Below are 12682 nucleotides of genomic sequence, written 5' to 3'. Positions count from 1 at the left end.
TATATTTATTGGAATTCCGCAGCAATGCTGTCACGGGAACGAAGCTGGTGTCTTTGACTTCCTCGGCAGGCTATCTCGAGGAACCATTTTTCTTCCAACGCATCTCCCTGGATGCCACACAGCGAAGAGAAGGACGGTAAGTGCAACTGGAGCGAACTCAAGACACGCAAACAGTATCTCGCTCGAATATAGAGATCCACCAAGTCCTTCGGCTGTCTCTGCAAGGCGGAAACATGTACGCAGGTACACTAAGACTGTTGCTGCCAGCAGGACCGAGTAGAAGCACATGAAGCCTGCCTTGGCGATGGCTCGGTGTCCACGAAGGAGGAATGTGATGGTCAATATGAGGAAGATACCCAACGAGAAGACTTGATATGCCAGGCCGCCCAGCAAGATGTTATTCGCTGTGGTCGGATCTTCGCGTTTGGACTGCTTCACGCCAATGAGGGCAGCGCCGGTGATCTGCAGGATCGTGGAGATGACGTCGGAAACGACGAAAAACCATATTATGGCCTTTGGTGAGAGGAAGGCGTACCGGCGTCCCGACTCGACTCTGGCAATAACCGCGGACAATATTGTGTAGACACCTGCGGCAAGAAATACTGGTGCCGTGACGATGAAGAAATACTGAATGATGAAGTAGATCAAGTTGTACGGATCCTTCTTTGCCGAGAGCGAACGCGCAATGTAACCGATGACTTCGAATAGCAAACCCACGGGGAAAGTGATAAAGTACCAGCTGCGGTGGCGTATCGCTTGGCTAAGGTGGACGACGAGGAAGAGAGCGAACCAGGCGGCAGCGAAGATTGCAAGCGAAAATGCTGGTGTGTAGCCGTATATGATGACGTAGGTATCCCATCTACCGCCGGGATTGGGGAAGCTGGGATCAATATAACCCGAAGAAGTGGCACCTGTATGTTAAGTCAGAATAGTTCACGCCAATCTTGTCCACGAGCAACATACGCGTCTGAATGCCCATTTTGCTCCTATGAGTCCAACTATCAAGATAGAGATCAAGTGGACCCAAGCAAACAGGGCGACGAAATCAATGGTGACTTCCAGTAAACGGTCTGTGCTGCTTCCCTTGGGCAACTATTGGGTTTCCGCCGGTTCTTTATACTGAAACACAGTCACCGCCTCTCACGCAACTCAACAGGGTAAACAGATCGCAACAAGCGTGGGAAATATGCAGCCTTTGTATCCTGGTCAAGGTGTTAGCACTCAAGTCCACGCGGTAGCCCAACCAAGCCAAGCAGAATAGGCCATTGCTAGTATCAAATGACATCAGTATGCTCCACTCTCTACTTGAGCTGTGATTTTGCGGTAATCTTTTGGGGCTCGGTTATACTATGATTATTGATGGGATTGGCGGGTTGTCTAACAGTGCATTGTGAAGCCGCAAAAATTAGGTGTTCAGACTACGCTTGTACGGTACGGTTGAGATTCGAGGACAAACGACAGCCCTGTTGGTGGGTCGTCGGACATCGGGCATCGGGACGCCAAGAAGTGCGAGGTGGTCCAGCCGAGATTGTTGTCCCATTCCAAACATATTTGTCTCCCAAGAATAAGATCGTGGTTAAATCATTGCATGTTCAAGATCGGACAAGAGATTGGCACAAAGATCAAGACTACGAAGGCAGCCATGCGGAAGGTGCTGCATGGAAAGAATTGCTTCCTCAAGCGGGCCTAGCGACTTAACCAGACAACACCGCTGATTGGCCAATTTGGAATTTATTAATACATTGGCTGACGATCGCCTCAAACAGTATCTCTCATTTTGCGGGATTCCACTTTTCAGCTTACAACAGCGGGACAAGCGATTGCTCAAGCGCAACAGCGCCGGCACCAACAGCAACAACCGTCCAAAGCCATTTGTTCCTCACTTCTTTGACGCTCGGCCAGAAGCTGTTCTTGGTCTGCTTGTACTCTTGCAGCTCCTGGAACTTCTGTGGGTTTTCTTTGGCGTAGCGTACCTCTTGAGAGGCCTCGTTTTCCTTGTCGCCACCAACGGCTCGGAGGAAGACATAGTTTATCACAGGACCCAGCGCGGCAAGCGGATGCAACAGTCCAGCCCCGGAGGCAAGAACAGAGAAAGCAAAGTGACACAATGCGTCGCCGAGGTAACTGTCCACTGGTTAGCAAGAAATAAAGGGTACACCAAGTCGTTGCTGCTTACTTGGGGTGGCGAACGATGCTCCAAACACCCTCTCGGTTGAGAGTAGCATTGCCAGTCTTCCGAGTATGAGACTCCAGCTGCGAGTCCGCAAGAACTTCAGTCGCGAAACCAGCCGCGAATAAAAAAATTCCCAGCCCGTGGGAGATCGCCGAAGGACCAATTGACAAGGACGACTCAGCACTCGAGACGGGAGCACGGAAAGGCAGGACAAAAGGCAGTGTAATCAATGTCTGTGCAACAGCCTCGGGTAGGTATAACGTGAAAGGCGCCTTGTTCCAAAAGCCCGGGTCCTGTTTCTTTGCAGCCATGTATCGTGCATCATCTTGACCACGTCTCACGCTACGAGACACTATGCGGTAGAAGAGACGCAATCCCCAGGCGCTGACGCCTGTGAGAAGGAGTTTTTGGTCGTAAGTGAGATCAGCCCAAGCGGCCGAGACTGACAGTCCACCGTAGACGACAGGAACTCCGATGGCACTCCACCAAGCATTGACAACTTGACCGCTAGGCCAGAGGTAGTCTTTTGCTTCCGCCCTATCGGTATAACGACCAATGCCGTAGGCGATAGCACCAAGTCCAGCATGCAATCCAAAAGACGGCAAGACGGCGTGTTGAAGAAGGCCCAGAGTTGTCGTTCCGAGATACCGCTCATTGCCAATGTTAAAGTGCGATCCATAGCGGTCCTGCTCAGCACCAGAGGTCCGGGGTAGTCGGTCGCGTATCTGCTCGGCAGAGGGAGCCTTATTTCCGCCGAACCAACCACCGTACCTGTCCTGCTCAGCACCGGACCCTTCGGGCAAATGCTTCTGGACGTCAGCTCGTGAAGGAAGTTTGTCGCGGCCAAAGTGGCTGCCATAACGATCTTGTTCAGCGCCGGAAGTCTTTGGGAGGCGTCTTTGAACCTCATCGAGTTTGTCTCCACCAAAATGGCTGCTATATCGATCTTGCTCAGCACCCGACACGTGAGGAATATGCCTCTTGAAGGCATCCTTGGCCTGGTCAGCCTGGCCGCTTCCAAACCATCCGCCATATCGATCTTGCTCGGCCCCAGATGTTTTGGGTAAGTGATCATTCACAACATCCTTCAACTGATCTGCTTGGCCTTTTCCAAACCAATTTCCATATCTGTCTTGCTCGGCTCCGGAAGCCTTAGGTAGATGCTGTCGCGCGGCGTCCGCAGCTTGGTCCGCCTTGTCGCCACTGAACCATCCACCAAATCGGTCCTGTTCGGCCCCGGATGTCTTGGGTAAGTGCTGCTGTGCGGCGTCCTTGACTTGGTCGGCTTTGTTGCCGCCGAACCAGCCGCCAAAGCGGTCTTGTTCAGCTCCTGAACCTGTCATCGGGTACAGGCTTCGCAATCAATGGCTAATACCGATTGAGCTCACACACAGGAGATGAGAGTGGTGGCGAGGAAGGTATCGAGTGAGTGATTGGTTACACTGCGGAGCTTGAGGGAGCTTGGGTATTTTGTAATTGAATGCCCTCCCCTGCAGGCCAAAGTAATAATGACGTAAAGTGGTGACATGACGTAGTCGGTCTCAGAACCACATGCGGCTACAAACTCAGAAATCTACAATTTTGGGCTGTCGCGAATTACCATAAATGTGTCAGTTCAGTCGTGTAATGTAATGGCAGTTCATAAGGCTGCTACCATAGCATAACCATTGTGTGACCTGGGGCTGCAAGGATATCTAGGTATGTATGTACTTCGTACCCACCTGTCAACTACTAGGTAGGGTAGGTTAGCGAAACAACAATTGGCCAACTCGTCCATATGCGGTTTCCCATTTTTTGGATGCATTCAGATGAGCGGTAAGGTTCGCCGCATTCTACCAGACGTTTTCCTAACACCTGTTGGGCCCACATGCGCATTCGACCTCGCCCTCCCATCGTCATTTGCATCCTCCATGACCTTCACGCAAATTTAAGTACATAAAGACTATACCTAGGTGCCAGTATGGATGGGCTAGCCATTCGTCCTTACTCCACGCTAGTCTGTGGTAGCAATCCGGCAAGCGATTAATCACATGTGCTTATGGCTTTTGTAGTATGAGCGTGTATCCTAACTGATTGAGAAGTAAGTCAAGCTAAGCAATGGGAGCCATGGATTTACTAGGCCTCAAAGTCGATGGTCTGCGGTGATGCAATGCTGACTGTAAGAGGATGGAGGCACAGGCATGGAAGCTGCAAGAGCAAAGTCGCACACACAGTGCACAGCAATGATCTGATCGGGCCAACACAATAACATCAATGCGACAGCACAGGAGGGCGAGCACCCGGGGAGGACGGTGTGCATCTGGAAATGCAAGGTGTATTGCAAGGTGTATCAGCCTGTCGCTTGAATCTACGATGCATCTAGACAATCCTTCGTGTTGGGCAAGGCTGTTACAATGCGCTAATCAGGACTCGACACAGAAGCGCTTCACGAAACCAGTCCACATCGCTAAGCGATGCATCCCGAAAGCCTGATTGGCCCTGCAATGGTATGTTGCTAAAAAGGAGAGAGGAGAGTGGGGACCCAAGCACCGTGGCCGTACTGTCGGGACCTGCCGCGGCCAGTGGAAGGATCGTGGCGCTTATCTCTGCGTTTTGTTTGGCGAACTTGAAGCGCCTGAACGGCCATATGCAGGCTATAGAGAAACCTTCGACCCCTGCAGATCAGTTACAAAATCCTGCTGTGCCACATGCCTGTTGGTGTGGTGAATGGAGAGTATGAAGTAAGATATGTATCTAGTCCGGTAATTCGCACAGCTTCTATTGTTGGGGCTCTTTGAACCTAGAATCATCCACCCTTTCCTAACAAGCCTTGGCTATGACCTGACTCTGGGCTTGTTAAAGAGACATCTCCTCGGTCACTCCCTCCAAACAAGGCGCCAAAGGCTTGTTGTATATATACACTCTGTTCGTTCCTGGAATTTGGTCGTCCGGGAGGCTAGACCTTCAATTGAGCATCATCATGCCGCCACTACTGTCCAACCGGCCCAATTCCCTGGCGGAGGCCCAAGAGATAGTTGCAAGAATATCCGATGATCATGGATATATCAGCGAGGATATTCTCAGCTCTATGACAGCGGTTCAGAGGAGGGCAGTTGTCGGGGCTATGCTAAAAAAGGATGGCATGATCGGCTCATCGGTGATTACGTGGGTGCCCCCTCCCAGTCAACAGCACAAGAGACCTAGAGCCCCATTAACTTTCCTGGTAGCCTCGCGAAAAATCTATACAGTAGCAGTGCACGTTTCGTTTTCGAATTATTACAGAATGCGGACGACAATGACTACACAAGAGCGAAGTCCAGCGGCATTGAGCCTTACGTATCCTTTGAGATCGTCTCGGACAAGATTGTCATGGAATGTAATGAAGATGGCTTCACCAAAGAGAATCTTATCGCTATATGCGATGTTGGCAAAAGCTCAAAAAGTGGTGCTCAGGGGTACATTGGCGAGAAAGGTATTGGGTTTAAGTCTGTTTTCATGGCTGCCTATAAAGTCCACATCCAGTCAGGAACTTTTTCATTCTCATTTACCCACCGCCATGGAGACTCTGGCATGGGTATGATATCCCCAGTATGGGAACATCCCGACGCACAATTATCTCGAAACATTACCAGAGTCACACTGCATCTTCACGATTCGGGATCAGCATCCGATATGGACGGTCGGCTCGAGCAGATAGTGCAACAATTTCGCGAGATTCAAGGCACGCATCTCTTGTTTCTCAGGAAGATCCGACGCATACATATCAAATTTTCAATTGGAGATAAAGGCGAACAGAGCAAAACCACCTTCGAAGCAGCAAACTCTCAACTTGGTGGCCGTGTTACTTTACACAAGGTTGTGAATGGTAACCTGTTGGAAAAGGCTCAATATCACGTTACGAGACACACAGCTCAGGGACTTCCAAAAAGCGAGAACAGAAATACCATGGGGTCCGAACACACTGCTTCAGCGTTGTATACTGCCGAAGTAATTCTCGCTTTCCCCCTGAACAATGAATCGCCGCCTGCGCCCTTCATCAAAACCCAGCAGATATACGCGTTTCTTCCGATCAGAGATATGGGCTTCAAGGTATGTTGATTTTGTATTCTTCATGATATCCGTGCTTGGCGTACTGACTTATTCAAGTTCCTCATCCATACCGATTTCGTTACACAAGCAACCCGCCAGGATATTGTGACGACATCGCCAAGAAACAAGGCCCTTGTTCCTCATATTGCTACCGCCTTTTCCAAAGCTATGGAGCAACTTTGCCAGGATGAGGCCCTCCAGTTTCAATGGATGAAATATCTGCCTCAGGAGGACGACTATCCCTGGGATGAATACTGGAAAGAGCTCATTGCTAGTATGAAGAAAAGTATTGCTTCAGTAAACTTGATGTACCCGAGAAATGGGGGTTCCTTGAAGACTACAGCTCAAGTTAGGTACCTCACGGACTTCGGGCGGGATGAAAACGGCGCCCCGTTGTTCGCCGACATTGCCCCCGAAATCTATCTTTCTGAAAAGTATACGTGTAATCCCTTGATATATTTACGACACTGGGGCCTTAAGGTCCCATATATGCAGGAATTTCTCGATCGCGTCGAAGCAGACCTTTCTCAAAAGACGTCACGACTCAAGTCGCCCCTATCGTCGCAAAGATGGCACTCCAATGCTGCAAAATTGATAAGCTACCCTTTCGAAAGGGAGTGGACTTCAGAAATCACAAAAGTGCGTCTATTAAAGGTGATACCCTTGGAAGATGGGAGATGGATCTCGTCTCGCCCTAGCAGCCGCCCTATTGTTTTCCCCAGAGCCAATGGTGTTCGTATTCCACGAGATCTGGAACTAAACATCATTGCTGAGGCGGCCATTGAAAACGTTGAACGAGTGAAGCTTTTTGAGCAGCTTGACGCGCAGACGCTTAAAACAAGTAGGGTACGGGAAATGATTCTTAGCAAATATCCAAGCGTCTTCAATAAGGAACGCGCTTTTGGATCAACAGGGAAGGTGGATGAGATTTCTCGGTCACATCTTACATTCCTATACCAAACCCACGACTCAAGCCACCGAGACGAGTATCGCTGGATCCGAGTCTTGACAGAAACGCAACAACTACTTTCACCACAGTCTCAAGATGTCTATCTGTCGAGCAATCATAAATATGGTGTGAAGCATCTTTTGGAAGATATACCCAAGTTTCCCGTGGCCTTTCTATCGTCGGTTTACCTGGACAAGCCTCCAGAATGTTTAGATGGGAAAACGCCCAAAATAGCGTGGAAACACTGGCTCGAATCATCTCTTGGGCTTCAAAGTCGGCCCAAGTTGATAGCCAATGGTGCCTTCACGGACTTCTTTCGGCATTTGGTAAATCACAGAAGTTGCGACCTCGTGGGTATATTGCAGCATTACTGGTCAGACATCAGTGAAACGGTACAAGGAAGTCAGAAAATCAGGGATGAGATTGCCGACATCGTAATTGAGTCTGGTGATCGAAGCCTTTCCCTGAAGCACTGGTTTCTCCCCACGAAAGAATTGGAAACTCGAGCTTCGGAGTACTTGGAGGGGAAATGCAACGCCAGGTTCCCTTTCTTAGACTTGAGTAGCACCATGGAACCCACCGACCTATCCAAATGGGGCTTCCTCCATGATGCCTTTGGTGTTGGCATGCACGAAAACACGAAGTTCTACATAACGCTCCTGGAGATCATACGCGACCAACACCGCAGCCCCAACGTGGAGATATCTATAAAAGTATATTCTCTTTATGAGAGAATTCTTTTGAAGACGAGGGAGTCATCCGATGCAGAGACCCGTCGACGAAATCAGGAAGAAATTCGGTGAGTTAGAGAGTCCTGCTTGGTTGAACTACTCTGACATCGCTTAGAATAGGTTTCGAGGATCGTGATCAGGTATTATTGCTACCCGGTCGAGACTCCTGTCAATGGTGTTGGGCATATCCTATTAAATGTAGATGGGATGCGCCTTCTACAATGACATCGTGCTATCCGGTGAAATACCGGTTTGACCATACTCTCAAGAGTAACGAGATTGGTGGAAGGCTGTTGGAGCAATTCCTCCGCGACATCTTGTCAATCAAGGACTGTACATGGCAAGATTTGGTTCGTGAGCTCGTCATTCTGAGCTCAAAAAACAGTGCTGAAGCTCCGACGGAGATCTACACGCACCTGTCGAAGTTAGCTCCAAAGCTATCAGTGACGGAGCGGGAGCGATTAATGTAAGCTTGAACTCGACATCTTGACACTCCGATTCGAGTGACTGACAGGTTTTAGGAATAACTTCAAGGAAAAGTCTTTAATTTTTGCCTCAAAATCTTGGCACACCACGGACGACTGTCTTTGGTCGACTGCCACGAACATAGATGGGAAAACTTCACTGAACGAAAATTATCCTGACCTAGAAAAGTTCTTCACAAGCGTCCTTGGAGTCAAAACCTTAACGGCACAAATGGTGTACGAGAAGCTGATACTTATGGGGGAGTCTGGTGGTTCGTCAATTGGACATGTCAAAGATACCTGGAAGATCTTCAATTCGCTCCTATCGCAAACTGGGAACAAGCCAGACCCCACCCCTATACTAGAAGCTCGCTTGTTTCCCGTTGAACACCCCGATGGACAGGTGGATCTTTGCACAGTATCTACCCCGTTTGCTCTCAAAGATCAGAAAATATTCGTCCGATACTTCTCAGGAAAAGCCAACTTTCTCAATTTCGACTTTGAGGAAACGCTCGAGCTTCAGGAAACCTTTGAATGGGCTGGGCTTAATGTCCGCTCCTTGAAAATAAGCGTCAATGAGGTTTCAAGAATGATGACTGCCTCTCAGCTTCCTATCTCCTCCTCGGATCGTGATTTGGCACCAAAGGCCCACGGTTTGTGTCGGTAAGGTCTCAGACTCAGCCAACCTCCTCCTGAATACAGACTAATACTTTGTGCGGATAGCATCGCAAGACATTGCAAAAGCCCCAGGGCAAAATCGGAACCAGAAGCACTGTATGCGTTGCTTCAGAAAGCACAAGTCTGGGAGACCGATTGCATTTCATCTCGACTCCAGCTTCAGCAGGGAGATCGGTTAATCGAGGTAGAAAGCCAACGAAGCGACCTCCATGTCGCGGAAGAAGAAGATTCGATTCAGGTGTATGTCCCGCGCGATAGCGGGCTTCAGCAAAAATGCTATGTCCAAAATCTCCCAAAGCTTCTCCACAAGTGGATGATGAGCGAGCAGTACTCAAACGTGCCTACACGAGATAGTGAGAGATGCATCAACTTACTCAAAAGCATCCTCACCCTTCCTCATGGGTTAATTGGTGAGACGTTGGACGAGGAGGGTGTCACGGAGCTCAGTTTCCTGGACGAATACCAATCTGCATCTGAAGGCGATGCACAAATCGACAGGGCTACTGTGCCTCGCACCCCTGGTCGCCAGACGGGATCCCGAGCTTCAGATCACGGGGGACGGGTACCTGCTCTACATGGTGATGCGGATGCATCCCTATTTGATTCGGAAGGTGAGACATATGTTGAGGAAGTGGAAACGCCAGCTACGTCCTTGTTCCCCACGCCAAGCTCAGGGATTTGGAGGGCTCGCGACTCAGTCAGTCCCGTTCGAATGCCACGACAACACTCATCAAACGATACGTCGTCATACTTCATCTCACGAAGGAACCTTGCTTCGAGCGCCCTCGATACATTCTCCGTAGGAGCCGACTACGTCACGTTGCTTTCCAAAGTTATTCACATAGCGCGAGGATCTTCGCTCCCCCGCAAGGACAGTTTTGACATCACGCGTCTTCGCCGGGCGATATCCGACCTTGACACCCCAGACGAGGCACCTGTGGGAACCAGTTTCTACGCCAGCAGTCCGTTAGAAAGGGACAGGATGGTCGGTGCTGCCGGCGAGCTATATGTGGGTCCCTTGATTCTAACACTCTAGTCAAGCTCGTTGCTAAGTCAATAACACAGGTTTTCGAGCTCCTTAGTCGGATGAATCCCAGACTCCCCAGATTCTCGAGAGATAATTGGCAAAGCACGATCCGAAAGTATGTAGGCAAGCACCCGGAATACGCCGATATGAACCCTTGGAACGGCCGCGAAACAGCCGACATTGTATACAAAGACGCGTCGGGCGTCCTGACTAGCACTCTCATCGATCATGGCTATCTCGATGAGGATAGATGGGCAGAGCGGCGGCCGGAATATCTCATCGAAGTGAAGACCACAACAGGACCCTGTGAGACGCCATTTTTCATGAGCAAGGGCCAGTACAAAAGGGTACGAAACTAAATCCCCAACTTATTACGTCTTGTACTAATGCACGCGCGTAGATGCGAGAAAAGTCGACGTTGACTTTGCCTGAGGCATCCGCCGACATCTATGTAGTATTCAGAGTATCGAAGCTTGCCCAGGAATCGATGGACGTGGCAATCTATGTAGACCCCGAGTACATGAGGCAGAACCAGAGCCTAGTATTCACGCCCGAGACTTACTCCGTCACCCCCGGATCGGGCTTGGGATTTGTGGGTACAACCGGTTTGAGTGATAACGGCATCTAGGAGCTGCCCGGAGCCGCGTAGTGGTACTAGTGTGTATTCAGTCTTTAAATTTATGAACATGACACTTCGGGGGCACAGTATAGGAAAAAAAAAACCGGAATCAGTCAGATTATTCAAATGGATTTCATCAGCTTTTACCATTTATTCCAACGTAAGAGGGTACTGTTCTGTGAAATGTCGTATCGTTGCGTTTTTTCTTGAGTATACCAAGGCTGCCAAATTCTAAAAATCAACCTCAATCAAAGGACACTGCGTGAAAGTCAAATTACGTGGCTGACGATGCACCACCACGTCGCACAAGACATTAAGATCTGGCCCAAGGTGAAGATAGATCGCTCGGATCGGGCCCGGGTGTGGTTTTCTAAACCCAGGTTCCTGGCCAATGGACCGAAGAAACTGATATTCATAATGGTTCGTGTGATTGAACGTGGTGCCATCCTCCAAGATCGGGAATTCAAGCCGCAAGTGCGAAATTTCGCTACAAATCTGAAAACTCAGCTGCCACAGAATTCCTTCTCGGTTGTTGAAATGGTGTGGGTAGACGTTTGAGCCCTCCAATGGATAGGGATGTTGCCAACGGCCTGGGAACAGGGCCGATTTTTGCAGTAGATCGTCCATGCCAAAGAATGCAATGCGCAGTATTGCATTCTGATCATAGTATTCGCACCGGAAAACCCACGTTTTGTTCTTCGGGAACTTGATATCTTGGTTCTTAGTCGTAATATTACTGGTAGAATTACCCGGGGGCGGTGGTTCATTGCGCTTAAATAGGTCAGCCCAGCTGCCCTCACCAGAGGGGGCGGAGCGGGTGGAAAAGGCGGCTGGTAGAATCCGAGAGATGCTGTGCCCGACGCCGAAAACGACTAACGGTATCGCCAGGCTGCTATCACGAGTTAGATGCTTGGCGAACTCGTCCGCAAAACACACCGCCACTAATTGGGAGAGGCGACAGATGTATGCAAGCCGCATAATTGTTCGGTATGATGGTAGTGAGGGTCTTCGAAAGCAATAATGAGTTGGTGAGATTTGAGTTGGTGAGCAGTAACCCTTACGGCGCTTTTATACCTGTTATCTTTGGTTTAAACAGCAATGTAACATGAGGTCGTCAATCCGACTGACGATGAGGATTCCTGACAACAGATGTGTCCAGAGCAGTCCTGGTCGACTCAAGGCTACATGCCACAGTCAGGAGAATTAAATCTAGTTAATTATCTGGAAATATGGCGAGTTTTCATGAGAGTACTATCATGCAAGTCTAACAACATCAATCCTGTAAGGGATTAATGAGCGATTACAGGTCTTGGACGAGATTGATAACATCTATTCCTGTGCTCTATAAGTGCTTAAGCCGTCAACAACAAAATCACTGCGGATCATGTCATGTTATGACGTGGGGTACCGAGATTGATTTCATTTGTCCCTGATATGGTATGTCAAAATGATGAGGTCTTATAGAGTTGAACATGGCATGGCATAGTACTCCGTAGACGCGCACTTGGTGGAATGGAATAGCATGGCTACCCACTTACCAACTTGATCGCTCCTGCGCTGAATTAGGCATTTATACTAAGTCGTGATGATTCACTTTTGAAATGATCATCTCACAGGCCTTGGGATTCCAACGACGCCAAAATATGGCACCAACTCATTCAAGTTTCTCCCCAGGCACTACCCGATCTGGCAACCCGAGAACCGGCGGACTAGTGTAGCGGGGCGGAATGTTCCGGCCGGGCGGCCGATAAACGTGGAGACCCGGACCTCGGAACCGCCACTCTGATCTATTCACTTCTCCCTCGACCTCTTTTGCGACGAAGGCTCTCCTCCCCACGATCACTCTCCACAACACGGAACCAGCGAGCTTGGCTACCAGTCGAAAGCCTACTCAGCCAGCCAGATTCGACGTTTACCCATCCAATTCAAACACCCGCCGTCCAAGAGCAGTTCCCTGCCGACTGACCGCGAAA

General features: G+C 49.6%; 3 protein-coding genes across 3 annotated transcripts; 1 reads left to right on the top strand and 2 right to left on the bottom strand.

Annotated features, from left to right (window-relative positions):
• Positions 1-30: 30 nt before the first annotated feature.
• Positions 31-979, bottom strand: JN550_011804 (uncharacterized protein; the record flags this gene model as incomplete). The annotated part of the gene is made up of 2 exons (XM_049310209.1): positions 31-911; positions 964-979. 2 exons carry the CDS (start codon positions 977-979, stop codon positions 31-33), a joined length of 897 nt encoding a protein of 298 aa, XP_049166195.1.
• Positions 980-1799: 820 nt separating this feature from the next.
• On the bottom strand, positions 1800-3516 carry JN550_011803 (uncharacterized protein; the record flags this gene model as incomplete). The annotated part of the gene is made up of 2 exons (XM_049310208.1): positions 1800-2124; positions 2177-3516. 2 exons carry the CDS (start codon positions 3514-3516, stop codon positions 1800-1802), a joined length of 1665 nt encoding a protein of 554 aa, XP_049166194.1.
• Positions 3517-5132: 1616 nt separating this feature from the next.
• Positions 5133-10718, top strand: JN550_011802 (uncharacterized protein; the record flags this gene model as incomplete). Its single annotated transcript, XM_049310207.1, has 8 exons — positions 5133-5317; positions 5380-6241; positions 6299-7989; positions 8037-8387; positions 8443-9048; positions 9109-10072; positions 10129-10437; positions 10491-10718. 8 exons carry the CDS (start codon positions 5133-5135, stop codon positions 10716-10718), a joined length of 5196 nt encoding a protein of 1731 aa, XP_049166193.1.
• Positions 10719-12682: the final 1964 nt, after the last annotated feature.

The sequence above is a fragment of the Neoarthrinium moseri genome (assembly GCF_022829205.1).
Source record: "Neoarthrinium moseri strain CBS 164.80 chromosome Unknown scaffold74_Wmoseri_CBS_16480, whole genome shotgun sequence".
Classification (NCBI taxonomy): Eukaryota; Fungi; Ascomycota; class Sordariomycetes; order Amphisphaeriales; family Apiosporaceae; genus Neoarthrinium; species Neoarthrinium moseri.
Note: the sequence above shows the minus strand (reverse complement) of the source record. Positions and strands in the feature narration are given on the sequence as shown.